This window comes from Halteromyces radiatus (assembly GCF_025201355.1).
Source record: "Halteromyces radiatus strain CBS 162.75 chromosome Unknown BX664scaffold_2, whole genome shotgun sequence".
NCBI classification, from domain to species: domain Eukaryota; kingdom Fungi; phylum Mucoromycota; class Mucoromycetes; order Mucorales; family Cunninghamellaceae; genus Halteromyces; species Halteromyces radiatus.
The window spans coordinates 2,221,012-2,246,359 of NW_026251688.1; the positions used below are offsets into that span (position 1 = coordinate 2,221,012).

Here is a 25,348-nt window from a genome sequence, read left to right on the forward strand (position 1 = left end):
GATAATGCAGCAAAAACCTGGACTGACATTTTTACAGTTACACCATGGAATTGACATCATTCGGATTTGTATAACATTAAGCTTTTTTTTTTTTATTATTTTATAAGATAAAAGGATTCTCTAAACCTGATTTTGATTTTTCAAACGACTAAATCCAATAGTTTTTTTATCTGCGTCGAAAATAGCATATACATTAGCTAAAAATACTCCACCTACAATCCATGGATCATTCCTTTTTGAATTAGCTACCATGCCTCCATAACATAAATCAGATCCTTCGTCCACTCTTCCTGGACTAAATGTATATGGTGAAATAGGAAATTGTATTCCACTAATCGTAAACTCTATAGTTGGAATATTGGCACAAGGCATTATCCAATGTCCACCTTTACTTGGTCTTCTTGCTCCTTTGACTTTAGAATAAAATTTTTTAACAAAGATAGGATCAGCATTGATTAGAGTAGAACCTAATAAAAAAAAATATGATTTTTTTTTTAATAAGCTAACTTGATAATGATGATGATGATGATAATGATGATTTTTTTTTTTTTTTTTTTTTTTTTTTTTTTTTTTTTTTTTTTTTTTTTTTTTTTTTTTTTACCTGTATCAACAATCATCTGTTGTTTTGTTCCAATGACTTGAGAATTTAATGATACAGAATCTAATTGGATTTGCCAAAAAGTATCACTAGTGACAGAAGCATGAGCAATAGGACCATCAATATGATGCTCATTATATCCACCCAAAGTCAATTCACCTTTTTCCCCTTCACTTGTCATATCGAGACGGATACCAAAGGCACGTTGTTTAATCTTGCCTTGCTTGTACAGATTATCCAACAAAGGCTCTGTGCCCAGATGAGATAATTGTTTGAATCCCAATCCCAATAAACCATCTGGTCGAAAAATATCCTTTTCCATGCCTCTTGAATATAACTCGGCCACACCAAACCCTTGATGATTTACTTCCAATCCACCTAACGATACCGTGTCTGTATATATCGTACCTTTCACTGATGTTTTGTCTGCAAAATTCAATTCAAAAGGTTGTGATGTATCTTCGCTGGTGGATGAATGCTTGGGATCATAGCGACCATGACCATCACACGAATCATCACAGTCAGTTCCCGGTAAAAAAAGATCTGCTGAACCAGTATCAACATCTACTGTGAATTGTTGCCTCCTTTCACCTGTTCCTACTTCAAGGATGGTATACCAAAGTACATCATTATCGGATTCTAATGTCGCCACTCCTTTGGTGTTTTCATCGGATGACTCTTTGGATAATAACGAAGCGATGAGTCCATCAGATTGTTTGTGATTGTCTTCTTGTGCTAGCTTGGATGATCTCCTAGATGATGATAATGATGATGATGTTCGATACGAGTGGAGAGGAATGATATGAACATTATCCGTACCAAACACTGGGTTAACCCACTGAACAAAACACCATAGAAAGATGAGCAATAAATACATGATAGGAAGAAATGAAGAGAAAGAAAAAAAAAAAAAAGAAGATAAAACACGTATACTATATATATAACAAGTCAATAAAAAAAAAAAAGGAGCATTTTAGAAGTGGAACATCTTCCAGAGGTTCTCCTTGATATATGAGAGTAGTCTCTTTCTTCCCTCCTGACTGGTGTAATCTACCGCCAATTCTGCATCTGTGTTCCTCCCTAATACGATCATCATTCAAATATATGTACATCTTGTACTTTCCTCAAGATATCATCGTCCTCCCTTCCCTCCTCCATTCAGAAAAAAAGAGTATCTAAAGACAAGAGCGGACTAGGATTATCTTGATACCTACAGTATTTGTGGTAAAAAAAAAAAAAAAAAACCGTTCCTTATTTTGATTAAAACATAGATTGAAGATTGATGCATCACTCCCTTTCCAAATCAAATACCTGATCACTGTATTCGCCTTCATACACACACTCTCTCACACATACATACACACTTTTTTTTTGGGTTCAAATAGGGGATGATCTCGATTCCACATTAAAAAAAAAAGTTCTTTGATTCCCCTTCAAGAAAAATAAAAATAAAATAAAAACATGCTGAGTTTGCTTTGTAACTTGTTTCCCCTTCTCTTCCAAAGCGTCATTTCTCCTTATTTTGAGGCCAAAAAAAAAAAAAAAAAGGTTAAAGCTTTTATTCCAACGTAGAATATACTATACAAACTAAGGATAAATCATCCTATCCTAAATACGAGCATTTGCCACTTGATAAAGATAAGCGCCTAATAGTTTCGTCCCTTTGATAAAGTTTGACTTGTTCAGTTTTTCGTTGATAGAATGTGCGCCCTATAATGATTCAAGGAAAAAAAAAAAAAAAGATATAATTGACCGGCTCTCATCATCTAGGTTTAAACTTACATCATCACTACGGCCCATGGGTAATAATAAAACATTCTTTTGTAAAGCTTCTTGGAAAGTCAAAGTAATAGGAATAGAGCAACCTTCACGAGTCAAATCAGGCTTGACACCAAATACATCTTCCACAGCATTTGAAGCAGCCACTATATAAATATATATATATATATATATATATATATATTTCTGTCAACATCCATATATTTGACATCCCTTTTTTTTTTTTTTGTTTTTTTTTTTTTTTGTTTTTTACCATAATTCCAATGATCAGGACTTGCTAACCAATGATCACCACCATGAGTCAATTCCACTGTGCAAGTATTCTTGGATCCGAGTTTCTTGAATTCTGATGCTACATACTCTTTGACCAAACGAGTGATTTCTTCATTGTTCATATCAGGTACAGTCCGAATCGAGAATTTTCCAGTGACCTTGGCCGGTAGTACTGTCTTATCACCAGGATTGTAGAAAGCACCTTCGATACCGTGTAGTGATAATGAAGGATATCTCCAACGATGTTGTAAAGTCGATTCTACATCAGAATGAAGATTAATAACATTACCCACAGAATTGTGTAAATCTTGAAGACTAAAGGACAAATCTTGATATGTTGCTCTTTCCTTTTCTATATATAAATAAGTAAATAAAAAAAAAAGTAAATACAACTATATATATATATATATATATATATATGTATAAAGAATTTACCTGTAATAGGAAGAACCTTGTCATAAATACCAGGAATCAAAATCTTGCCATTAGAATCTACCAATTTACTAAGTAGATGAACCAAATCAATCAAAGGTTCATGAACAGTACCACCAAACACGCCACTATGAAGGTCAGCCGCAGGTCCAGACAAAGTCAAATGGTAATAAACGCAGCCACGCAATCCATATGTCAAACAAGGTTTATCGGTTCCTAACCAGTAGTTATCCGAAATACAAACAGCAGATACATCTTTGAAGTAATTTTGAGCTTCATCATATATAATCTTTTCAAGTCCTTCTGATCCACTTTCTTCCATGCCTTCCAAGCAAAACTTGAGATTCACGGGTAAATCCAAATTTAATTGTTTGTGAGCTTCTACCACATTGATCCATCCCAAGATAGGTCCCTTGTCATCTGTTGAGCCTCGACCAATTAATCGATCTTGTGCATCATCCACCACCAAAGTAAAAGGATCAGTAGTCCATCCATCTTCTTTTAATGCCTGATCAACAAATAAAATAAATAAATAGATCGGATTTCTTCTTTTTATTTTCTTACCGGTTGCACATCATAATGACCGTAAACAAGTACTGTCTTTTTAGCAGGATCATTACCAATGGTAGCCAAAATAACTGGTGGCAATGTAAGTATGCGACCTGTGCCATTCCAATCTTGAGTTCCAGGATGTCTAGTTTCTACTGATGCACCTAATCTTTTCAATTCTTGTTGTAAATATTCTCCCATACGCACCACATCTTGTCGGTGAGAAGGATCGCCACTGATACTATTAAGAAGAAGAAAAAAGTTCAGTCAATATTATTTTTCAATAACATTCTTTTACCTAGGTATGGCCACTGCTTCAGCAAGTCTGGAGATATAATGTTGTTCATTTTGATCCACCTGAGAAAAGAACTTTTGAAGTTGTGTCATATTAGTAAGTTAATAAAAGAAAAAAGAAAAAAAGAAAAGAGTAAAGAAAAGAAAGAGGAGGCAAGAAAGGGCCCCATTTTTTTTTTGGATGCGGCATTAGAAATATTGAGTGTAACAATACTAAAAGGTTACGATGGTCATTTAAGTGTAATTATATAAAGGTAATTATTTTGAAGAATTGTTTTTTTTTTTTATTTTATTATTTTGAAGATAAAACAAAAAAAAATAAGATAAAATGAGATGATAAAATGTACCATGAAGAAAACTAAGTAAGCCTATAAACAAAGCTAAATAAAAAGGGGAAAAAAAAGAAATAGAGAGCAAATGGGAAATCAAGGAGAGAGCGTGATGTAATCTGAGTGTGAATGGTTGCTTGCGCGTTTTTTTTTTCTTAAGCCTATAAATTAAAGAGAGAGAGAGAGAAAAAAAAAATCAGTCAAGGAAAAAAAAAAAGCGCGTCAAGGGTAACAAAAAAAAAAAAAAAAAAGAGAAAAAAAAAGTCCTTCCCCCCTTATTTTTTTCAACATATCACTTACCGCCTTGGCCTTTTCTGCTTCATAACGGGCTTTATCCTTTTCAGCTTGTTGGTTGTAAGGCTAAATAATAAGAAGATGACACAATAAAAAAAAAAAGGTTAGAAATCATGTAAACAATACCCCTCCTTTTTTCATTGAATGTTTCTACATTTTTTTTTTTCATTGTGTGGATCTTTTTTATTATTATTATTATTACCTTCTTTTCTTCATCGGTCATGTTCTTCCACTTTTCGCCCAAGATTTTACCAAGTTGACCTATCAACAAAATTATCAAGTTAATACATAGAAATGAATCAACGCGTAAAAATCATCATCACTAGGTTTTTTATTTCCTATTCCCAATTTATTCAAATCATCACAACAATATCAACTTACCAAAAGTAGCATCAGGGTTTTCTTCCTTGACCTTGTTTCGGTTAGCTTGAGAGAAGAACATATAAGCAGAGAGACCACGTTTGGGAGCATTGGGATCCTTCTTAGTACGCTTGGACACCTTGGTGTCTTTCTTTGTGTCTTTAGCCATAGTCTATACAAAAAAAAAAAAAAATGGATGAGTATATGCTCCGTAATCTTCAAAAATATAATGATCGTCTTTTCATATAAGGATAAAAAAACAACACAAACACAATATCATTTGAAAAAAAAAAGAATGAAATTCATACTTACAGGTATAACTGAAAAAAAAGTTGTGATAGTAAAAAGAAAAAAAGTGTATTAAAAAGAAAAGAGAAGAGAAGAGAGAGGTTGAAAAAACCAAGCTTAGAAAAAGACTGGAAAATTTCAACTACAGCGGCTTGGGAAAAAAATGTTGAGGGAAAAAAAAACGGCTGTGTTTTTTTTTTTTAATATTAGCGTGTGTGTGAGTGAGTGTGTGTGAGTGGTGTGCTTTCTGTTTTGTGTGAGGTGTGCGCGTTATGCTTTTTTTTTATTCTCCGTTTCCCAACTCTCTTACACGTTGAATGACTCCTTCACAAAAGCGCTAACTATTGGATAGCCAATCATAGCCAAGTATGCTGCAAGCATCGTGTTTGTGGGCGTTTTTTTTTTTTTTTTTTTTTTTTTTAATCCTTCCCCCTTGGCTCCATAAAAAGCACTTTTCGAATACAGCGGTTCATGCCATATGATATGTAAGATTAGTGTTCCTATTTTTTTTTTTTAATTAGTATTTTATTTACATATATGTATACAAAAAAGACATTTTTCAATAAACAACTATAATATTACTATAATATATCAATTCTATATATCAAAATCTATTTCTTATTCAATACGCTTGGTTGACCAGGAATCCATTTTCGTAAGACTTGAGGCACCAAGATAGATCCATCAGGTTGTTGATGCGTTTCTAATAGCGCAATAATCACACGAGGCACTGCCATAGCCGTTCCATTCAATGTATGACAAAATTTCACCCATTTTTCCTTGATATGCCATGGTACCCTTACATCCTTGCCTCCAACATTATCCTTGAATTCTTTGGAAAGGTATCGAATATCTAATCGTCTTGTTTGATAATCTGTACAGTTGGATGTTGAAGATATCTATATATTTATATATAAAAAAATCTTGAGTACATCATTCCTTTTTTTTTTTTTTTTTTTGGAACTTACTTCCCCCCAGTCATTCTTTCCAGGCATCCATGCTTCAATATCATATTTTCTATAGGCACTTGCACCCAATTCTTCGGTTGGCATGTCCAATACCCTATATATGTATATAAAAAAAAAAGAAGGAATGAATATAAAAAAAAAAGTATTCTAATTTAATAAGCGATGATTTTTACCGGAAACAGAGACCAAGTTCTGAAAACATATGTTCTTGTAGTGATTGTAATTCATCCAACATATCTTGACTTTGTTCAGGACTAGTAACAGCAAATAATTCGACCTTTGAGAATTGATGTACACGATATAATCCACGTTCATTAGCAGATCCATGACCAGCTTCAGCACGAAAAGCATGACCCACTCCAACTAGTTTTCGAGGCAAGTCTTCTTCTTTGATCAATTGTTGTGCAAACATTCCCGCCAATGGTATTTCCGCCGTACCAGCCAAACATAACTTGGGTGCCGAGGTATTGACAGTGCTAGGAGTCGTCACACTATAGATTTGCGAGGCTTCTGATTTTCGAGGTTGAAAACCACATCCATAGGCTACACTGGTTCGTATTACATCAGGAGGAATCACTGGTGAGAATCCCCTTATATAAGCTTGTTCCATAGCATATTGAATCAAAGCTAATTCTAACCATACAGCATCATTCTTCAAATAGTACCATTTCGATCCTGTTACCAGAGATGCTTGTTCAAAATCTACCATATCCAAATCTTCTGCCAGTGTTAAATGATCCTTGAGTTCTCCTTCATGAATACGTTGCTTGCCAACCATCTTGATCACCTTAGCATGAGATTCATCTCCAACTGGAACATCCGGGTGAGTATCATTGGGTACCATAAGAGCATGTGTTTCCATTTCTAATTGAATCTGTTCTATTTGATTGGTAACATGTTTAATTTTATCTTTCCATTGCTTTCCTTGAGAGATATACTGGGTCCTTTCTTCCTTTGTCTTGGCTTGTCGAATAGATTTGTTTACTTGATCACGTTCTTGACAGAATCCATCGACTTGTTCCTGAAGCTGCTGTTGTTGTTGGTATAGAGCAGCCACTTGACGTATACTATCACTATCATAGTTTCGTTTGAGCATATTCTTTTCTATAGAGGTAGAATGTCGAGCAAGAGAAGCATAATCGAGTTGTGGTGGAATCCTATGAATGTCAGTATTTGTAATAGTCTCGCTTTTTGTCGTTGAATAAAGATGTTGCTGGTTTATTATGAAACTTCGCCAATTCTTTGTCACCATTGATTGTTGTATCTGTTGTCTATGTACACGCCAACCTTGTGAAATGCAGTATCGTAGCATTGTTCAATATTGACAACTGATAGAAAGAAATAAAAAGAAACAAAAAAAAAAAAAAAGGAAGAAGAAGGAAAGAAAAAAGAATATAGAAAAAAAAAAGTAAATAAAACGGAAGGAAGGGATGCTGGTATTCAAAAAAAAAAAAAAAAAAAAAAGTGAATCACGCCAGTATGCTGTCAACTTTTTTTTTTTTTTTGATCATTAATGGTAAAGCATGGATCAATAATCATCACCTACAAAAATACCTTCCTATCATTGTCAAATTTCAAGATTTATACTATACTTCATACAAAAGATTATCAAATCAACAAAATAAGAGAAACACATCTCCTTCTCATTTTTATTATTATTATTATTATTATTCATCCATCCATACACTACAAATACACCTAATCTACTATCTAAATAATAACAATAAATAAAAAAAAAAAAGAATCTAAACTACAACCTAATCTTCCTTCAATAAACTACGTCCAGACATTTCCTTTGGTACATCCATACCCATTACACGAAGAATAGTAGGAGCCACATCACATAAAGCACCCTTGGCATTGTCAATAAATTTGTAATTCTTAGAAGAGGCCATCACGAAGGGAACAGGACTACAAGTATGAGCAGTGAAGGGACTCTTGAAGTCATCAGATAACATCTTTTCAGCATTTCCATGATCAGCTGTGACAAACAAAATATAACCATGCTTCTTGCAAGCTTCCAAAATAGTACCAATAGCAGCGTCAGTAGCTTGTACACCCTTGATAGCAGCTTCATAAACACCAGTGTGTCCAACCATATCAGGAGGAGCAAAGTTACACATAACAAAAGGATACTTATCAGTAGCAATGGCTTCAGCTACTTTGTCAGCAACAGGTTGAGCACTCATTTCAGGTTGGAGATCATAAGTGGCAACCTTGGGAGAAGGAATCAAACCGCGGTCTTCCTTATTGAATTGAGCTTCGGAACCACCATTAAAGAAGAAGGTAACATGAGCATACTTCTCAGTTTCAGCAATATGCATTTGAGGAACATCATTCTTTCCAAGCCATTCAGCCAAGACATTATCCATTTGTTGAGCAGGGAAGGCCACCTTGAAGGGGTAATCAGATTTGTATTGGGTCATAGTAACAATTTCAATGTTTTTAGGGACATCACCTTTGCATGGACAGGGAGGAATACCAAGAGCTTGAGTGATTTCGCGCATACGATCAGATCGGAAGTTGAAGAAAAACAAAGTATCATCATCCTTGATAGTGCCTTCACTGTTGAGAACAATAGGTTTCAAGAATTCATCTGTTTCACCATTTTCATAGCGTTTTTCCACTGCTTTGATAGCATCATCTTCCTTGTCACCCTTTCCATAGAGAAGAGCATCAAATGCATATTGAATACGTTCCCAACGCTTGTCACGATCCATAGCATAGTAACGACCAGTAATATCAACGATCTTGCCATAATTGATTTCCTTGATCACATCTTGAAGTTTGGTCAAATATTTGATGATGGATTTGGGAGCCGTATCACGACCATCACCGAAACAGTGAATAAAGGTTTCAGGAACACCAGCATCCTTAGCAGCTTTCATCAAAGAAATAAGATGATCGATATGAGAGTGGACACCACCATCAGAAAGGAGACCCAAAAAGTGAAGACGACCATTTCCATTCTTGGCACGATCAAATGCACCCTTAATGTTTTCCACTGATCCAAATTCATTGTTGTCCATTGCCAAATCAATACGTACGATATCCTATATTATAACACCAAAAAATAAAAAATCAGTTCATCATTTTCATATGAGATTCCAAACCCCCGGTCCAAACTATACTTTTTTTTTTGTTGGGTACTTTTTCTATTCAATCCCAGAAATCAATTTACCTGATAGACGACACGACCAGCACCAATATTCAAATGACCTACTTCAGAGTTACCCATCAAACCAGTAGGAAGACCAACACCTCGACCATGAGCTTCTAAAGTAGTATAAGCATCTTCTTTTTCCATTTTATCCATCACTGGAGTTTCAGCATTGCGAATAGCATCACCTTTTGGATCTTTTTCTGGAGAAACACCCCAACCATCAATACAGATCAAACACACCTTTTCCTTGGGAGTTTGCTTTTCTTTAGGATCTTGTCCACCACCAGGCATCGTATATATAATGAGTAAAGTGTAGGGATGTAAGGAGAAGAAGTAAAAATAAAAAAAAAAAAAAAAAAAAAAAGAGAAGAAAGAAAAAAGAAAAACAAAAGTATCGCACTAAAAAAAAAAGTGGTTTAGGTCGGTGACTGAAATTATGGTGCTCAACAAAAAAAAAAGTACCCTTTGTCTTAGATCTGATCAAAGCATGAAACCATACCATTCAACTGATAATATTTTCTTAGTTACATGATCTGAATTTTAATGTATCATCATTTTTATAAACTGATGATGAATAGTTATAGGGACACTTTATTACCATGCCATCATTATCAATATGTTCATAGAGTCATCATAGAGTTGTCATCAGAAGAGTTTCCATAGAATCATTTTCACATAATCATCGTCACAGAGTGAGTAACGCGATCTTTAGAGAAATCAGTCATCATCATCATCATCATCATCACCTTCATCGTCATCATCATCATCAACATCATCATCATCATCATCATCATCATCATCATCACACAGTCATTATTATCATCATCATCATCATCTTCATCATCATCTTCATCATCATCTTCATCTTCATCGTCATCATCATCATCATCGTAATCATCATACACATACGATCGATCTCTGAACCTTTTTTTTTTTTTTTTTTTTACATCTGTTATCATAGGAATCATCTTGTTCATTACTCGTCATAGAATCTCCCTCGTTCCTCATCACCATCATTTATCATCTCGGATTTTGAATCCAAGAATTCGAAGAAGTTTGTGCTACTATGTGGGGAGGGTATATTTTGTGCTGACAATATTTTTCTCTCGCAAATGAATAGAACTAAGAGATTTAAAGACATTCTGTAAATTACCAGTGGGAGAAGCTGTCATGGAACTTCCGAGATCAAAAAAAAAAAAAAAAAGTGATCTACATAATTTCATCCAAGATGAGAAATCGATTCTGCTCACCTGATTAAAACTTGTCCAGTTTTCAGGGCAATGATCGCTATTTAAACTTTGATACAAGTGGGAGTCAAGTGATAGAAAAGTGATATAAATAATAATAATAATAATAATAATAATACTAATAATAATAATACTATATGATGTGTCTGTTGTATGACAGCATCACTACTTAAATTTTGTGTACATCGATATTGTAAACTAGATGATGATAAGTCTTTTTTTTTTTTTACGGATGAACCATCATCCATCCAACTTATACGATTCATTATATTCAAAGTATGGAACCCTTTGGTATTATCATTGTTATCATCACATGGTTTTGATACAAAACGAAGATTCATTCCGCATCATTCCATATCTCCCGATCAAAGTGGTAAAGACGCAGTAATATAAACTATAAAAGGTAGTTCAATGAACTGTTACTCAAAAACTCTCCAAAGATGATGAACCAACGGTAAATCAAAAAAAAAAAAAAAAAAAGTCGGATAATAGATTAAAGGATGTACAATTGACTTTGAACATATCGGGCAAAGTAGAAGAATCAAGGGAGGGCAATCATTACTACTTTATATGGATAAATCATAAGATATCATCACCACAGCCCATTCATTAATATAATAATAATAATAATAATAATATTAATAATAATAATAATGATAATAATAAAAGGATTTTCTGTAAATAAGCCACTGAAACTAATTTGGTAGGATGATCGGCATTTTTTCAATAGTAAGATAAAAATGGTAAAACTAATATTTTATAAAAATAAAAAAAAAAAAAAAAAAGGAAACGGAACAAAGTTTGGTACCAGTCCATTGGCACTTTTCATGTTTTTATCTACTTGTATTGATGATTGGTAAAACAATAATAGTTGAGATCGGAGTGATATTTTCTACTCATGTGAGTATAAAACTGTATCTTGGGATGACCAAAAATAGATTGTACTAGAGAAAAAATATAACTCTAATAATCAAAACTTTTTTTATTTTTTTTTCATTTTTGACATAATATATATATGATTCTATTTGTATTTTATGTTATAATGATGATGGTGATGATAATATAGAAAAAAAAAAAAAAGAAAAAGTGATGATGATAATTTAAACACAAAGTTTGAAAAAAAAAGAAAGGATTATTGTACCGAAGAATGTTCACCAATCAAGGTTCATTGATTCATGTATGGTGCGAGTAATACATATCTGTGTAACATATCTGAAAAGGGTAACAAGATAAGTCAAAAGAGTACAGTGTGATGTGAAAAAAATGATATCTTGCGCGATAGGACACCAAATTAGCCATATATTAGATACTTGTTTCCATTTGGATTTTTTTTTTAAATATAGCATAGTGTAAATAGTATACTGTTCTTTTCTTATTTTGTTTGAATGATTAAAGAGTGAAAAAGAATGAATATATTTATTATTTGACATATTATCATTAAATGATCGAAAATGTTATTTTCTTATCTCCAATGTTTATTATTATTATTATTAGTTAAAAAAAAAAAAAAAAGGTGATACCTTGAATTTATTGTACCTTTTGACTCAGTTGATCTCTCTTAGCTTTCACTAATTTCATCCCGAGCGGAGACTAAAGAAATACCGTGAGACAGGATATCCGTGTAACACCTTTTGACTTTATATTTAAAATGAAGAAGAAAAAAAAAAAAAAGAACTTTTTTTTCTTTCCCACCTTTATTTTTTTCTATATTGTACTATATTTCTTCTTCTTTTAATAAATATGCCTTTTGATACAGTAGAACATTCACATAAACGTTTACGTTTCGATGGATCTTGGATAGATGCTCAAGATGCAGCTTTTCAATATGTACCTTCTCAATTACCTTCAACTCATTCATGGAATAATGAAAGACTCGATATTCATTCAAATACAATGAGCTCTTCTTCATTTCTTGATATGACTTATTGGAAAGCTGGCTCTCCAATGGAATATCAAAATAATTTTTGGAAAGATTCAAATAACAATGGTTTTCCTCTTTTTTCTCGACAACGAAAAATATCAACACCTTCTTACTTTTCTTCACCAATCTCAGATCACGATGATAATATGACCTCACCTACTTTTTATACAACACCTACACCTATTTCAATACAAGATAACAACAATAATGACTTTGCCTCAACTACTTCTTCAGATAAATCACCATCTCCTACTATGACTTCAGTATCTCTTGCTAATACTGAACTTTTCCATGTCAATGATATTCTCAACAAATGCAATGTATCATATACCTCTACTGGTCTTAATGTGGAAGCCAAAATTACAAATGCCACAGAACTTCGATCACTTATTGATGCTTTCAGTAAATTATGTCCATCTATATCTAATTCCTTAACTCATCATCATCAACAACAACAGCAACAACAACAACAACAACAACAGAAAGAAAAACAAGATACATCAAACAGCATTACTCTCTATCGAAACAAACATTATAAATCAAAACCAGTCAACTTTTTCGACAGTGTATGTAATCTTAGTCATATGATTCTACCAGCCTCCTTCTCAAAATCAAATTCATTATCTTTACGACAAATTGGTGATGCTTGTATTGAAACCTATTTCTCTTGTTGGGTTCGTTATTCACCTATTATTGACAAAACCGAATTTATGACATGGTATCTTGTTGAACCGGATCCTATGGATACTTTGATTGTCAATTCTATATGCTCATTGGTCTTTAGTCATACTGTCAATCATCACACAAAACCTGGATTGGAAATGTTTTTACATGATCAAGATTTGGTACTTCAACAACAAGATTTCTTTTTTGATCGTGCACGCGAACACTTGGAATCTTCCTTTGATTCTCCTGACCGATGGACTGTGGTATCTTTATTGTTGATGAGTTGTACTGCTGAACCTGAACGACGACATCATTATTCTGGTATGGCTGCATCTGCTCTTTTGGAACTTGAAATCTATCCTCGTATGGTGGGTGATGAAGATGATTCTTTTGAAAAAGAATTGGATACTCGATTATGGTGGTTTGCTTGGTCCATTGATTTCTATTTGTAAGCAAAAAAAAAAAAAAAATTATATATTGTTTCATTTGAACTAAACAATTAATTAATTTTAGGTATTCAAGCGGTGTTCCAAGAAATACTCCTCGTACCAATAGAAAGGGTGAAGTGGATATGCCAAGAATCTTTGAAGAAGATATTGATCAAATTGAACATGGTGTACTCGCTGATATTCATTGTTTGAAATGGTGGCGATTCCAATCTGATGTGATTTCTCAAGTGTATGAGCAAGAAGATAGTATGACTGCTGATCGATTACGACAATATGATGATCAACTATTACAAATGTATCAATCTCTTCCTGATTACCTCCAATTGGATAGTGGTTTTGTCTATGGTTCTGAAGATCTCTATTTGTTATGTCTCCGGGTCAATGTGGAATTCAATGCGACACGAATCATTTTACATATACCTTTTTTACCTGATGCCAATGACCTTCATCCTACACCCATGGCTTTACAATCTCTTAATGTGTGTCTCAAGACAGCTCTTATTCAACTCACAACTATTGGTGCATGTAATGATGCTGGCAAACGATGTGGATTTGACCGTGATGAACTATGGCGTGCTGGTGAAATGATTTCTATCTCTATGGATGTGTACCGTAATTGCTCATCTCCTGCAGATCGTGACGTATTACTGAAAGATATTGGTATGAATGAATTCTCATTTGGATTACACAAGGCTAGGGCCATTATGCAAGCTTCCTCAGAATTCAACATGGGTCGAAAGGATTGGGTACAAGTCAATGATTGGTTGAGTGAAGAAATTAAGCGACACGAGAAATTGGATGCAGCTTTATTTGCCACCACCACCCCATCATCATCATCATCAACATCCAAATTGAAAATAGATACGTCTTTTACATCAACTTCATTGAAAAGTATCAAAAAAGAAACCATATCACCAACGATGGAAAATTCATTACTTTCAGCAGTATCATTCCCAACAACAGCATCACCGACATCAACATTGTCATCATCATCATCATCATCATCACGTAATAACAACAAGAAAACACAATCACCAAAGTTTAATCGCTCCCATTCCATTTCAACAACAACAACAACATCTGATAGTACGACTGAATTTATCTCATTTTGTCCAGATGAAAATAAACCAAGGCGATCATCTGCCTCATCTACAAATAAAAAACAACAACAGCAACGTCCTCAACAGCAAGCAGCAAGATTCCGGTACTTCAATCCACGCATGATGAACAAGTTTTTATTTATTGATGATCATCCTCTATTATAATTTAGTTTATTTGTAGCTTAGTTGTAGTTTTATCTATGTTATATATATTTATTATGTTTATTAGTTTTCTTTATCTTTCCTTCTATGATCTACGTTATTTTCTTTATACCACCAATTTAATAAAAAATTCTAGGAATACAAAGGGTAGAAAGGGCAGTAATTCAACTACCGCTAGTATAGTTTTGGTCATTGGCTCATGGTTTCGAATTTCTTTTTTCCGTTTCATTATTTTTCTTCTCTCTTCTTTTTCTTTTTTTTTCTTTTTTTTTTTTTTTCCTTTTCATTTGCTACGCTCTTATTATATCCATTTTACTTTTTTTATTTTTATTATATCTTCTTGTATCCTTGTATATAAATTTGGAATACTTCTTTGATCCCATTCTATTATCTTGGCTAGTTTATTCTTCTTTTTATCATGTTGAATGTGTATGCATGGATATTTATAGTGGGCATTATTGTTTTTTTCTCCATTACAATTATTCTCTTATTCTTTACTCGTTCTGCTATTGAACTTCCTTTACATGTTGGTGCTGATGCTGAATTTAACGATTGGCCTATAGAAACGGAAGAACTTGTGGCTGAACTTCCTGAAGATGCCCGACTTAGTTATGAACGTGCAAAAGGTAAATATATAAAAGACAATAGGAAAGGAATGGAAGGATGAGTGGGATGAAATCTGGTCAATTTTACTATTTGCAAAAGACTGCTAGATATCAATATTTAATATGAAAGATAAACAGCGTGTGTATATGTGTGTGTAGATACATAGGGACCAACACTACAAAGTGTTACGTAATAATGAACTCAATGAATTATTTTTGTTTTCTCATCTCTTCTTTTAGTATGGCAAGAACGACATCCTCCTGATAGTATTCCTACTGATATCACAGCACCTCAATATGTCTCGATTCAAGAAAAGGGTGTCTCTGCATTTGAATTTGAATGGGAACCAGAATCTCACTGCTTTGTTGCTGCTCGTACGGAAATTCAATTTGTTCATGGTGAATGTAGTGTACAAACCAATTTACCATTACCAAGAAATCAAGAAGTTTATTATTGGGAAGTAAGTAGAGAAATAGATTACATAAAGGAGAAAAAGTAGAGATGATATTGATTTTTTTTTTTTTTTGATTAGGCCAAGATGTTTGAAAAACCCGATACAACCACAGTATCAGTAGGAGTGGCTACTAAACCTTACCCAAGTTGGCGTTTACCTGGATGGAATCGATATTCAGTTGGCTACTTTTCAGACAATGGATGTAAATATTTTAGCTCACCTTTCAATGGAAAACCCTATGGATTGACTTTCAACCATGGTGATGTCATTGGCGTGGGTTATCGACATCGTACTGGTACATTATTTTTTACTCGAAATGGACGTAAATTAGAAGATGCATATACTGGATTACGATGGAATCTCTTTCCTACAATAGGTGCCAATGGTCCTTGTCAAGTACATGTGAATTTAGGTCAAATGGGTTTTGTATTTGTGGAAGCCAATGTCAAGAAATGGGGATTAGCACCATCACAAGGTACTCTGGCTCCTCCTCCTGCATATGGTTTGGAAAATGATACTATCTTATTAGCTGCTGGCACATCATCGTCATCAACATCCAACGGCATACAATCTTCTTCTACCCGACAACATCGTATGTTACGAGAACATGAACCTATCAACGATCAAGATGCTGTTTTGATTACTTTGGATGAAGAAGAAAGTCCACCACCATCGACACCTATTGCGCCCGAATTGAATGATAACGACGGCAATCATACAAGGACAAATGCTGCAATTGACTCAACAACCACAACCGATGTATCATCTCCAAAACCACCACCATATGTCCCACCATCATCATCACTATCTGGCAATGAAAGCACTTCTGGACATATTCAAGTTCAAATCGATTCAAATAACAACTCTCACTAGATGGATTCATATTAGTTATATATTATCATTATTATTATTTTTATGTTTTATACTATATTTTTTTTTTATTTTCATTTCTTCCTTTTATTTATTATATTGTACCCCCTTTTTATTTTTCCCTCCTTTGATTCAGCCATTTTATATACATACCCATTACTTGTACATACACATACAAATCCGTCGGTCCTTCAATACTTTTGCCACGTTTAAAATAAAAACTATAAACTGAGGTGCTTTTTCCTTTCTTCCTTTCTTTCTCTTGATTAACATTTTCTCTTGATCAATATGACTAATAACAACACTTCTTCTACAGGTATACTAAAAATGACAAAGGGTATAGCGTGATAGATTCTGATTCTTATGATGATGATGATGATGATGATTATTCTTTATAGAAACCGAACCAGTAAAAGTCAGTAACGTGTACGATGTAACGCAATTGAAACATACGCTTGACGATGAACTTGCCAAGGTAATTAAATGAAGAAGAAGAAAAAAAAAAAAAAGAGTATTATCTTCCCTATAGAGTAGAAATGAAACTTACCTTTATTTTTTTTTTTTTTATTTCTTGTTTCACTATGGATAGTATATTGAAAAGGAATGTGGATACAGTCAAAGCCATCAACATACGTATCTCAAGCTTGTGCTAGGATACGCGTCTGTTTTGATTGCCGGGGGCTCATTTCTCTATGAACGTAAATATGGTTTCCATTATGACAAATTCGGTGCTTTGGGTTGTGTAATCTCGTTTTGGGTCTTGCAGGCTGTCTCTTTGTTGTATACCCGGTTTGTTGAAAAGAATGAAATCTTTGTAGGTTACCTCTATCACGGCGATGAAGTAAGTTTTTATCCAAAAAAAAAAAAAAGAATACAAATGGATGGTCATTCTTATTTATTTGTTCTTATAAGCACACTGGCACTCTTAGCGTTACATCTATCATGGATCGATATTCACCTAATTATGAACTCAAGTATCTTTATACCGATGAAAAAGGACGCAAGCATATTCGATTGGACATTACGGCAAGTGTAGCTTCATGGTTTACAGAGGATGGTACATTTTTGGAATCCAAATTCCATCAACATATTCAATCATCTATTCAAACTCTTCCTAGTCGTTTACATAAAGATTAGTGTATATAAATATATATCTAGTTATTCTGAAATAAATTTATCTCGTTGGAAGAAAATAAAAACTTTCATTTTATTATTGATGTGATAAAGTATACTATTATAATCTAATCTACGTCCAATATTCTTTCCTTGATATGACCAGCAATATGATCCACCCAAGATTCTATCAATCGAAACACACCGGTCACAGCACCAAGGATCCCAAAGAGAATAGCCAATAACGACATCAAGACCACAAAGACCAAGAAACCACCAGCTGCGGCATCACCACTACAAGCAGCAAAATCAGCCAAATAACAACTATACCAAGGACAAGAAGATTGATCACAACAAAGAAAGGAGAAACCATCATGATGCGAGGAAGGAGAAGTCAAAGATGCCAGTTGATTGGGTCGAGCCACACATAAAAATAGTAAATAGGCGATGCCAAGCATGGAAATAACGATCAGGCCAGCAAATAAGTAAAAACGATCCATCCATAACCAAGTTGGTCCATGTAATTTTCTCCATTCGTCTTGATCCGTTGGTAAATGACCTAGCAGATACAGATCCACCAGTTTGCAAAGATAAGCACTTGCCACAATCGAAAGTACCACAAGGATGGCTGTCATGATGCGAAGAAAATGAACATTGGTCACAATCGCCGCATAACGAGGTCGATAGATATTGTATTCGTAACCACAGAGATCACAGGCTACATACGATGACGCGCGAGGGGAGAGCATACGCCAGCGATTGAGACATGCCACGTGCACGTATAACATAGAGCCTTTACACCGACAAGGTCGAATAAGAGGGTTTTGTTGTTGAATCCATTTCTTGGTATCTTGACTACTTGTTCTAGGATGGGTATTATTATCTTCCTCCCATGAAGAGCTGCTATGGTATCTTGTCATCAATTGAGTAAAACCCGACTGGTTATTTTGTTGTTGAGTGTTGGGAAGCATAGGATCACCGATCAAACATTCCTCATCGTCATGCATATCATTGTAAAAGTCATCGCTGTATTCTTCTTCTTCACCTTCTCCGCATATACGACAATATTTTTGGTTTTCTTCACTGGTATCGTTACTGGTTATCGTTTCTTGTATTGTTTTATTAGTTGGTTCTGTTGGAGGACTTTTCGGTAGTACAGTATTCGGTTGAGATGGGTTTTCTGTCTGTGAAGAAGGATTCAACTGCTGACTGGTTATTTCTTCATTATTGACATTATTCATATTAAAAGTAAGATAGAATAAAATAGTTTTGAAAGAAAAATAAGAAAAAGGAAAAAAAAAAAAAAAAAAAAAAGAAAAAGAGAAAAAAGGGAGGTTGTAAGACGGTCTGAAAAAAAAAAAAAGTTTCCCATTTCAACTTTTTTTTTTCCATTATGCCGCTTCTTCTTTTCCCCACCCTCCAATCTCATCTTTTAAGAACTCAAACTCAAGTACTTTGGTTTTTTGTATGGACTGATTTAACTTTATCTTCTATTCAATTATGGACAAATCTACATGATAAACATACTTGGCACTCTGAATACTTTTCTAAAGCTAACCAAGGTTGGTATCAACTCTATTTACCTCTACTTTTCTCACCTGGTCAATATGAATATACACTGAAATATTATCAGGAAAATACAGAACATTGGCTTGGTTCTCCTCAAACGAATGGTATTATCTTTATCTTACCTACCCAACCACCTTTACAGTATCACCATTTTACCAACCAGTTGAGATTAATACATCAATTGAATATTGGCAACTCAACATTATGGATTCAAACCATTGATACAGTTAATCATATTATACCACTAGCTCAATTGGATGATATTCACACTTATTTGGCTCTGGCACGAAAAAGGTAAAAACAATGAACAAATACGCGTTTTCTTTTTTATTTATTTATTTATTTTGATTAGTTCTTGTTGGATAGTTCCTGTTTCTGGCTCTTTTCAAATTGAATCTGATCAACGTCCATGGCAATTTTTCTTGTATAGAAGTTTAAAGGATGGTTCAGTACGTGTGTGGATAGTGACGACTTGTCAAGGTCAAGATGCGTGGTTACATATCAACAATAAAACATCAACATTGGAGCTGCACTCAGTGATAGACAAATCAGGTAGCAAACACAAAATGTATTTGTCAAGTGGGATCATCAGAAATCAAGATTCGACTGGTATGACTTTGAAACAACTGATCAATGCCGTCTTTTCCGAACTGAAAGCAACGACAAAGATGGAAAGCTACCAATCAAGTAACACGTGTGATGACAAAAGTACAACGATGAAAAGTTATCTCGGATATTGCACCTGGAATGCCTTTGGTCAAGATGGTGTGACTGAAGTTGCGATTGAACAAGCTCTCTCCTCTTTTGTAAAAAATGACATCCCTATTCGGTATCTTATTATTGATGATGGTTGGCAACAGCAGTGTAAAGGCTATATGACTGGTTGGGATGCCGATGGTTTGAAATTTCCTAAAGGACTTGATAAGACGATCACATCATTGAAACAAACTTATCCTATGTTATTATCCGTTGGTGTTTGGCATGTAAGTATTACTTTATTTAATATACTTACCAATCTTAATATGTTTTTATTATTTTTATTATTTTTTATTACTGAATTAATAGACACTCTGGGGATACTGGAAAGGTATAGATAGCGATATCTATAGGGATGGATCTTTTTATTCATTTACGGACAACTCAAATGATCAAATCTATCTTATCAATGATATCTCTCGATTCTACAATACATTTTATCATCAACTGAAGATGTCTGGAGTGGATATGGTCAAAGTCGATAATCAGGGAGCATTGGCCGGTAAACTCTTTCTTTTACATCAAACCGTATCATTGGAATCGAAACATCATCTATGGAATACATATTGGGAATCAATGCATCACGCTGCTAGCAAGTATTTCACACAGTCCACTATACATTCTATGGCATTGACACCTTTCTTATTGGATGGTCCACTGAAGAAATCCCACTCTGATCATACTATTTTAAGGTAATTAACTATATATTGTGATATATTAAAAAATGACGAATGGATGGACTAATCACAATGTACTTTTTTTTTTATATATACTATAGAAATAGCGACGATTATTTTCCTGATGTACTTGATAGTCATCCATGGCATATTTATACCAATGCAATGAATACCATATGGACATCACACATCTCCTCTATGTTGGACTTTGATATGTTTGAAACTATGCATCCATTTGCCGAATATCATGCTGCAAGGTATATTTGTTCAGAAAAAAATTTTTTTTTTTTTTTTTTTTGGGATAGACTCATATATATTTATCTCTCTCCTTTTTTTTTTTTTTTTTTTTCTATAGTCGCGCGTTGTCTGGTGGACCGATCTATATTACTGACAAGCCTGGACATCACAATCCAATGTTAACAAAAAGACTTGTTGCTCAAAATCGACATGGAGAATATGAATTATTGAGATGCAATCAACCCTGTTGGCCATTCTTCGACACAGTATTGGGCGGGAAACCTATGGTTGATCAAGCGTTTATTGGGATGTGGAATTCGAACGAAAATGATGGACGTATTTGTGGTTATTGGAGTATGCAGATGGAAGAAGATGTGTGTATTGGTACCACGCCCGTCCCTTCTGGTTATATTGGGTACATCACATTTGGATTGGATTCTGGGAAATGGTTATACAACAAGAAATCAAGTGGCTTTAAGAATGATCAAGACATGGAACTACCTTTTCGATTGAACGGCCGTGATGGATGGTGTCTAGTGAACGTGGTACCCCTTCAATTCCTTGGCTCTTCAACTATGATAGGTATCGCTTGCTTGGGATTACTGGATAAATTGAATGGTTTACAAGCAATCATCAGTACCGAATGGATATCAACACAATACAACCATATAGCTATCTTCAGAACTCGGCTCTCACATAAAAGTAGTCAGTGTGGCTTTTTTTTCTTATCATCATCCATTCTGTTGTGGACCAAGCTTGATGGGGTTAAAGTACAATTGAAGTCTCAGGGCAACTCGATTTGGGTATTAGATATGTTGAATAACATCTCATTAGTGGCGTCATCTGATTCGGTTTTCACTGTGGATCTCGCTGTGTTGAACCCTTACATTATCTCTAGTTAGTTTAGATTCTTTTTATTTTATATTTTACCAATAAACTTTTTGAGACACTTACTGGAACTATTTTGAAATTTACATTGTAATAGTGTGTGACATAGGGATGTTATGATATATTCTTTCATTCAAAAAGAAAACAGAACTGCGTTATAGTTTACTTAGTCAATCAAATGCAATAAATATATATAACCCATCCATCGTTAACTATCATTCATCGATCATGATTCAATCATCAATCTTTTTTTTTTAATTTCGAACTATTTATTTCCGTAATATAAAAAGAATCAATGCTGATGCAAACAGGCATCTAATCAGAGCACAGAAAAAAAAAAAATAAGTAAACTCAATTCACAAATAGTAATAGGTTTGAAAATCCCCTTCCATTTGCATATTGGCGGGGGTTTGTAAAAATGCATATTAAGATTAACAATAAGACGCGGCTATTCAAATCTACTCGTTTGATATTCTGTTCTTTTTTTTTTTTTTTTTTTTTGGTCAAACCCTTTCCTTTTTTCTTTTTTTTTTTTAATAATATATAGTATATAAACTGGCTTATCGACGTGTTTTACATATTTATTCCTCTCTTACCGGTATGGCTCCAATTACACAACCTCAACAAGACTATGACTTGGTGGTTATTGGTGGTGGTTCTGGTGGCATTGCTTCAGCTCGACGAGCCGCAGCTTATGGTGCCAAGGTGGCATTGATTGAACAACATGGAGTTCTTGGTGGTACTTGTGTCAATGTAGGCTGTGTACCTAAAAAGGTCATGTGGAATGCAGGCAAGTAATGTTTATAAAAGAAAAAAACCTTTACGTGATGACTCATTTCACATTTTTTTTTTATATATAATATATAGCTTCCATTGCGGAAACTGCTCAAGAAGCTTCAGGTTATGGTTTTGAAGTGCCCACGCCTCAATTGAATTGGTCTTTATTGAAACGAAACCGAGATGCTTATGTATCGAAACTGAATGGTATATACGATGCGAATTTGACCAAGGATGGCATTGAATGGTTCCATGGCATAGCCAGGTTTTTGGATGCACACACCATCGAACTGACACTGAACAATGACAAGAAACTACAACTGAAAGCACGACGGATCCTTGTGGCGACAGGTAGTCATTCGATCATGCCTGATCTTCCTGGCATCGACCTGGCGATTGATTCAGATGGCTTTTTCCAGTTAGAGCATCAACCGAAGGATGTGGTGGTGGTAGGAACTGGGTACATTGGTATTGAACTGGCCGGGATTTTCCATACCTTGGGTAGTAAGGTGACGGTGGTATCTCGTACGACACATATTTTACGCCATTTTGATGATGTGATCCGTGAAAATCTTTTACAAGAAATGGAACGCTGTGGTGTGAATTTCGTTTTTAATGCCAAGGTCAATTCACTGGTCAAACAAAAAGATGGAATACAGGTCAATTATGATGATTTGGATGGTCAACAATGTTCTGTGAAAGCTGAAACTGTACTCATGGCCATTGGTCGTGCTCCCAACGTGATCAAACTCAACTTGGATGCTGCAGGTGTACAAATTGACAAGAAACAACGAATCATTGTAGATGCCTATCAAAAGACAACCGTCGATCATATCTTTGCTTTAGGTGATGTATGTGGTAATTATGATTTGACACCTGGTAAGAGTAAAAAAAAAAAAAAAAAAAAAATCATGATAGGTGTTGTACTAACATTTTTTTTTTTTTTTTTTTTGTATAAAATTAGTTGCCATTGCTGCAGGAAGGAAATTGATGGATCGATTATATGGTGGTGATCAATTCAAGGATTCGAAATTGGATTATGAAAATATTCCTACAGTAGTATTTGCTCATCCTACTTGTGGTACCATTGGATTATCAGAAGATCAAGCGAAGGAAAAGTATGGAGAAAAGAATATCAAGATTTATAATTCCAAATTTGTCAATCTTTATTATGGTTTATTGGATCACAAACAACCTACGGCTTACAAGATCATTGTAACAGGACCTAATGAACTTGTGGTGGGACTTCACTTGTTTGGCAAAGGAAGTGATGAAATCTTGCAAGGTTTTGGTGTGGCGATGCGTATGGGTGCTACTAAGGCAGACTTTGACAATTGTGTGGCGATCCATCCGACAGCAGCTGAAGAACTGGTGACCATGCGTTAACTTTTTTTTTAGTATAGTTGTATATGTAGTGTTAGTTTTTTTTTTTTTTTTTTGTCAATAAAATCATACACAAATCATTGAAATTATATATGTATTTATTCAAATTAAAAAAGGATATACAAAAAAGAAATGATCTATATCTAAATGGAGGAAGAAGTATCTTCAAAGGAAGTTAAAAAAAAAAAAAACAAAGTATGATACACTAAAATAGAAGAAACTAAATGAAGAATAAAAAAAAAAAGAAAAGAAAAGAAAAAGATAGAGAGAGGATGATCAAAGCTTGTTCTTGATACCAGCTTCCTTCAATAATATCGCCAGTTTTCCTGAGGCCAAAGCGGCTTTGAGATCATCGGATCCACCAACATGGACTTGATTCACAAAGATATTAGGGACAGTACGTTGCGAGGTTAATTCAGCTAAACCTTGTTGGATATCTAAACCATCAGGTAGTTCATTCAATTCCAAAGCCTTGTAGTCCACCTTGAGATCATCAAATATATCCTTGGCTCCAAGACAATAAGGACAGTAACTTTTGCTAAAGATCTAATAATAAATGTCAATTCAGGTCTACTTGCGCCATTTTTTCACTTACTGTTACTGTATTTTCAGAGATGGTCTTCTTTATGAATTCTTTGATCAATGACATTGAGGAGCGTCTGTAAGTGGTATCCAAAAAAAAAAAAAAAAAAAAGAAAAAGAAAAATATGAAAGCAAGGCACTTTATATACAGTTTTGAGCACGCCATTGGGCATTTTAACTCCCGATCTCCAAAGCAAAAGTTGAATTTAGTAAGCATGACAATGGATGATCACTGACAAATCAAGCACAATGATAGAAAGGTGAATTCTTATTAATAAAAAATAGAAACAACGTATATGGTTTAATGTATATATTTTTGAGACCAAAAAAAAAAAAAGATAAAGAGTTGGTGCTACATATACTGACTATTTATTACTGTATGATAGACAAATCTAAGGCTTTCCATTGAAAATTAGTTTTCCTATTCATTCATTACTGTACTAGTAGTTTCTTTATAAAAAGATAAAAGGAAATTTATCTATTCATCTGATTATAATAGATTCCTTCTAACTTTACATATTATTCATCCCACTTGAGAAAACAAAGGAGAGTATTACTATTTAG

General features: G+C 34.2%; 12 protein-coding genes across 12 annotated transcripts; 5 read left to right on the forward strand and 7 right to left on the reverse strand.

The window, feature by feature from the left end:
* Positions 1–115: 115 nt before the first annotated feature.
* Positions 116–1,475, reverse strand: BX664DRAFT_292238 (aspartic peptidase domain-containing protein; the record flags this gene model as incomplete). Its single annotated transcript, XM_051541979.1, has 2 exons — positions 116–467; positions 602–1,475. 2 exons carry the CDS (start codon positions 1,473–1,475, stop codon positions 121–123), a joined length of 1,221 nt encoding a protein of 406 aa, XP_051403216.1. The 3' UTR covers positions 116–120.
* A 659-nt stretch (positions 1,476–2,134) lies between these two features.
* On the reverse strand, positions 2,135–4,064 carry BX664DRAFT_325335 (uncharacterized protein). The gene is made up of 6 exons (XM_051544003.1): positions 3,930–4,064; positions 3,647–3,872; positions 3,086–3,590; positions 2,631–3,002; positions 2,381–2,523; positions 2,135–2,308 (listed from the first exon to the last, which is right to left on the reverse strand). Exons 1-6 carry the CDS (start codon positions 4,016–4,018, stop codon positions 2,207–2,209), a joined length of 1,437 nt encoding a protein of 478 aa, XP_051403217.1. The 5' UTR covers positions 4,019–4,064; the 3' UTR covers positions 2,135–2,206.
* Positions 4,065–4,183: 119 nt separating this feature from the next.
* Positions 4,184–5,300, reverse strand: BX664DRAFT_325337 (high mobility group box domain-containing protein). Its single transcript, XM_051544004.1, has 5 exons — positions 5,221–5,300; positions 4,930–5,080; positions 4,751–4,809; positions 4,555–4,614; positions 4,184–4,415 (listed from the first exon to the last, which is right to left on the reverse strand). The coding sequence occupies exons 2-5, from the start codon at positions 5,075–5,077 to the stop codon at positions 4,410–4,412; spliced, it is 273 nt and encodes a 90-aa protein (XP_051403218.1). The 5' UTR covers positions 5,078–5,080; positions 5,221–5,300; the 3' UTR covers positions 4,184–4,409.
* Positions 5,301–5,807: 507 nt separating this feature from the next.
* BX664DRAFT_364123 (seryl-tRNA synthetase) lies at positions 5,808–7,260 on the reverse strand (the record flags this gene model as incomplete). The annotated part of the gene is made up of 3 exons (XM_051548407.1): positions 5,808–6,095; positions 6,165–6,258; positions 6,338–7,260. The coding sequence occupies 3 exons, from the start codon at positions 7,258–7,260 to the stop codon at positions 5,808–5,810; spliced, it is 1,305 nt and encodes a 434-aa protein (XP_051403219.1).
* Positions 7,261–7,773: 513 nt separating this feature from the next.
* On the reverse strand, positions 7,774–9,678 carry BX664DRAFT_275430 (2,3-bisphosphoglycerate-independent phosphoglycerate mutase). The gene is made up of 2 exons (XM_051541282.1): positions 9,346–9,678; positions 7,774–9,217 (listed from the first exon to the last, which is right to left on the reverse strand). The coding sequence occupies exons 1-2, from the start codon at positions 9,616–9,618 to the stop codon at positions 7,922–7,924; spliced, it is 1,569 nt and encodes a 522-aa protein (XP_051403220.1). The 5' UTR covers positions 9,619–9,678; the 3' UTR covers positions 7,774–7,921.
* A 2,592-nt stretch (positions 9,679–12,270) lies between these two features.
* On the forward strand, positions 12,271–15,063 carry BX664DRAFT_378047 (uncharacterized protein). Its single transcript, XM_051548810.1, has 2 exons — positions 12,271–13,609; positions 13,675–15,063. Exons 1-2 carry the CDS (start codon positions 12,315–12,317, stop codon positions 14,873–14,875), a joined length of 2,496 nt encoding a protein of 831 aa, XP_051403221.1. The 5' UTR covers positions 12,271–12,314; the 3' UTR covers positions 14,876–15,063.
* Positions 15,064–15,140: 77 nt separating this feature from the next.
* Positions 15,141–17,046, forward strand: BX664DRAFT_325343 (concanavalin A-like lectin/glucanase domain-containing protein). The gene is made up of 3 exons (XM_051544005.1): positions 15,141–15,498; positions 15,718–15,938; positions 16,011–17,046. The coding sequence occupies exons 1-3, from the start codon at positions 15,291–15,293 to the stop codon at positions 16,803–16,805; spliced, it is 1,224 nt and encodes a 407-aa protein (XP_051403222.1). The 5' UTR covers positions 15,141–15,290; the 3' UTR covers positions 16,806–17,046.
* A 16-nt stretch (positions 17,047–17,062) lies between these two features.
* Positions 17,063–18,021, forward strand: BX664DRAFT_325345 (signal peptidase complex subunit 2). The gene is made up of 4 exons (XM_051544006.1): positions 17,063–17,118; positions 17,201–17,277; positions 17,392–17,643; positions 17,715–18,021. Exons 1-4 carry the CDS (start codon positions 17,091–17,093, stop codon positions 17,937–17,939), a joined length of 582 nt encoding a protein of 193 aa, XP_051403223.1. The 5' UTR covers positions 17,063–17,090; the 3' UTR covers positions 17,940–18,021.
* BX664DRAFT_383350 (uncharacterized protein) lies at positions 18,022–19,200 on the reverse strand. The gene has a single exon (XM_051549111.1). The coding sequence runs from the start codon at positions 19,154–19,156 to the stop codon at positions 18,044–18,046; it is 1,113 nt and encodes a 370-aa protein (XP_051403224.1). The 5' UTR covers positions 19,157–19,200; the 3' UTR covers positions 18,022–18,043.
* Positions 19,201–19,265: 65 nt separating this feature from the next.
* Positions 19,266–22,127, forward strand: BX664DRAFT_292254 (glycoside hydrolase superfamily). Its single transcript, XM_051541980.1, has 5 exons — positions 19,266–19,778; positions 19,837–20,467; positions 20,550–20,932; positions 21,019–21,174; positions 21,273–22,127. Exons 1-5 carry the CDS (start codon positions 19,309–19,311, stop codon positions 22,054–22,056), a joined length of 2,424 nt encoding a protein of 807 aa, XP_051403225.1. The 5' UTR covers positions 19,266–19,308; the 3' UTR covers positions 22,057–22,127.
* Positions 22,128–22,559: 432 nt separating this feature from the next.
* BX664DRAFT_325349 (uncharacterized protein) lies at positions 22,560–24,262 on the forward strand. Its single transcript, XM_051544007.1, has 3 exons — positions 22,560–22,832; positions 22,910–23,698; positions 23,784–24,262. Exons 1-3 carry the CDS (start codon positions 22,643–22,645, stop codon positions 24,203–24,205), a joined length of 1,401 nt encoding a protein of 466 aa, XP_051403226.1. The 5' UTR covers positions 22,560–22,642; the 3' UTR covers positions 24,206–24,262.
* A 135-nt stretch (positions 24,263–24,397) lies between these two features.
* Positions 24,398–24,869, reverse strand: BX664DRAFT_325350 (glutaredoxin). Its single transcript, XM_051544008.1, has 2 exons — positions 24,798–24,869; positions 24,398–24,748 (listed from the first exon to the last, which is right to left on the reverse strand). Exons 1-2 carry the CDS (start codon positions 24,849–24,851, stop codon positions 24,479–24,481), a joined length of 324 nt encoding a protein of 107 aa, XP_051403227.1. The 5' UTR covers positions 24,852–24,869; the 3' UTR covers positions 24,398–24,478.
* Between the last annotated feature and the right edge of the window lie 479 nt (positions 24,870–25,348).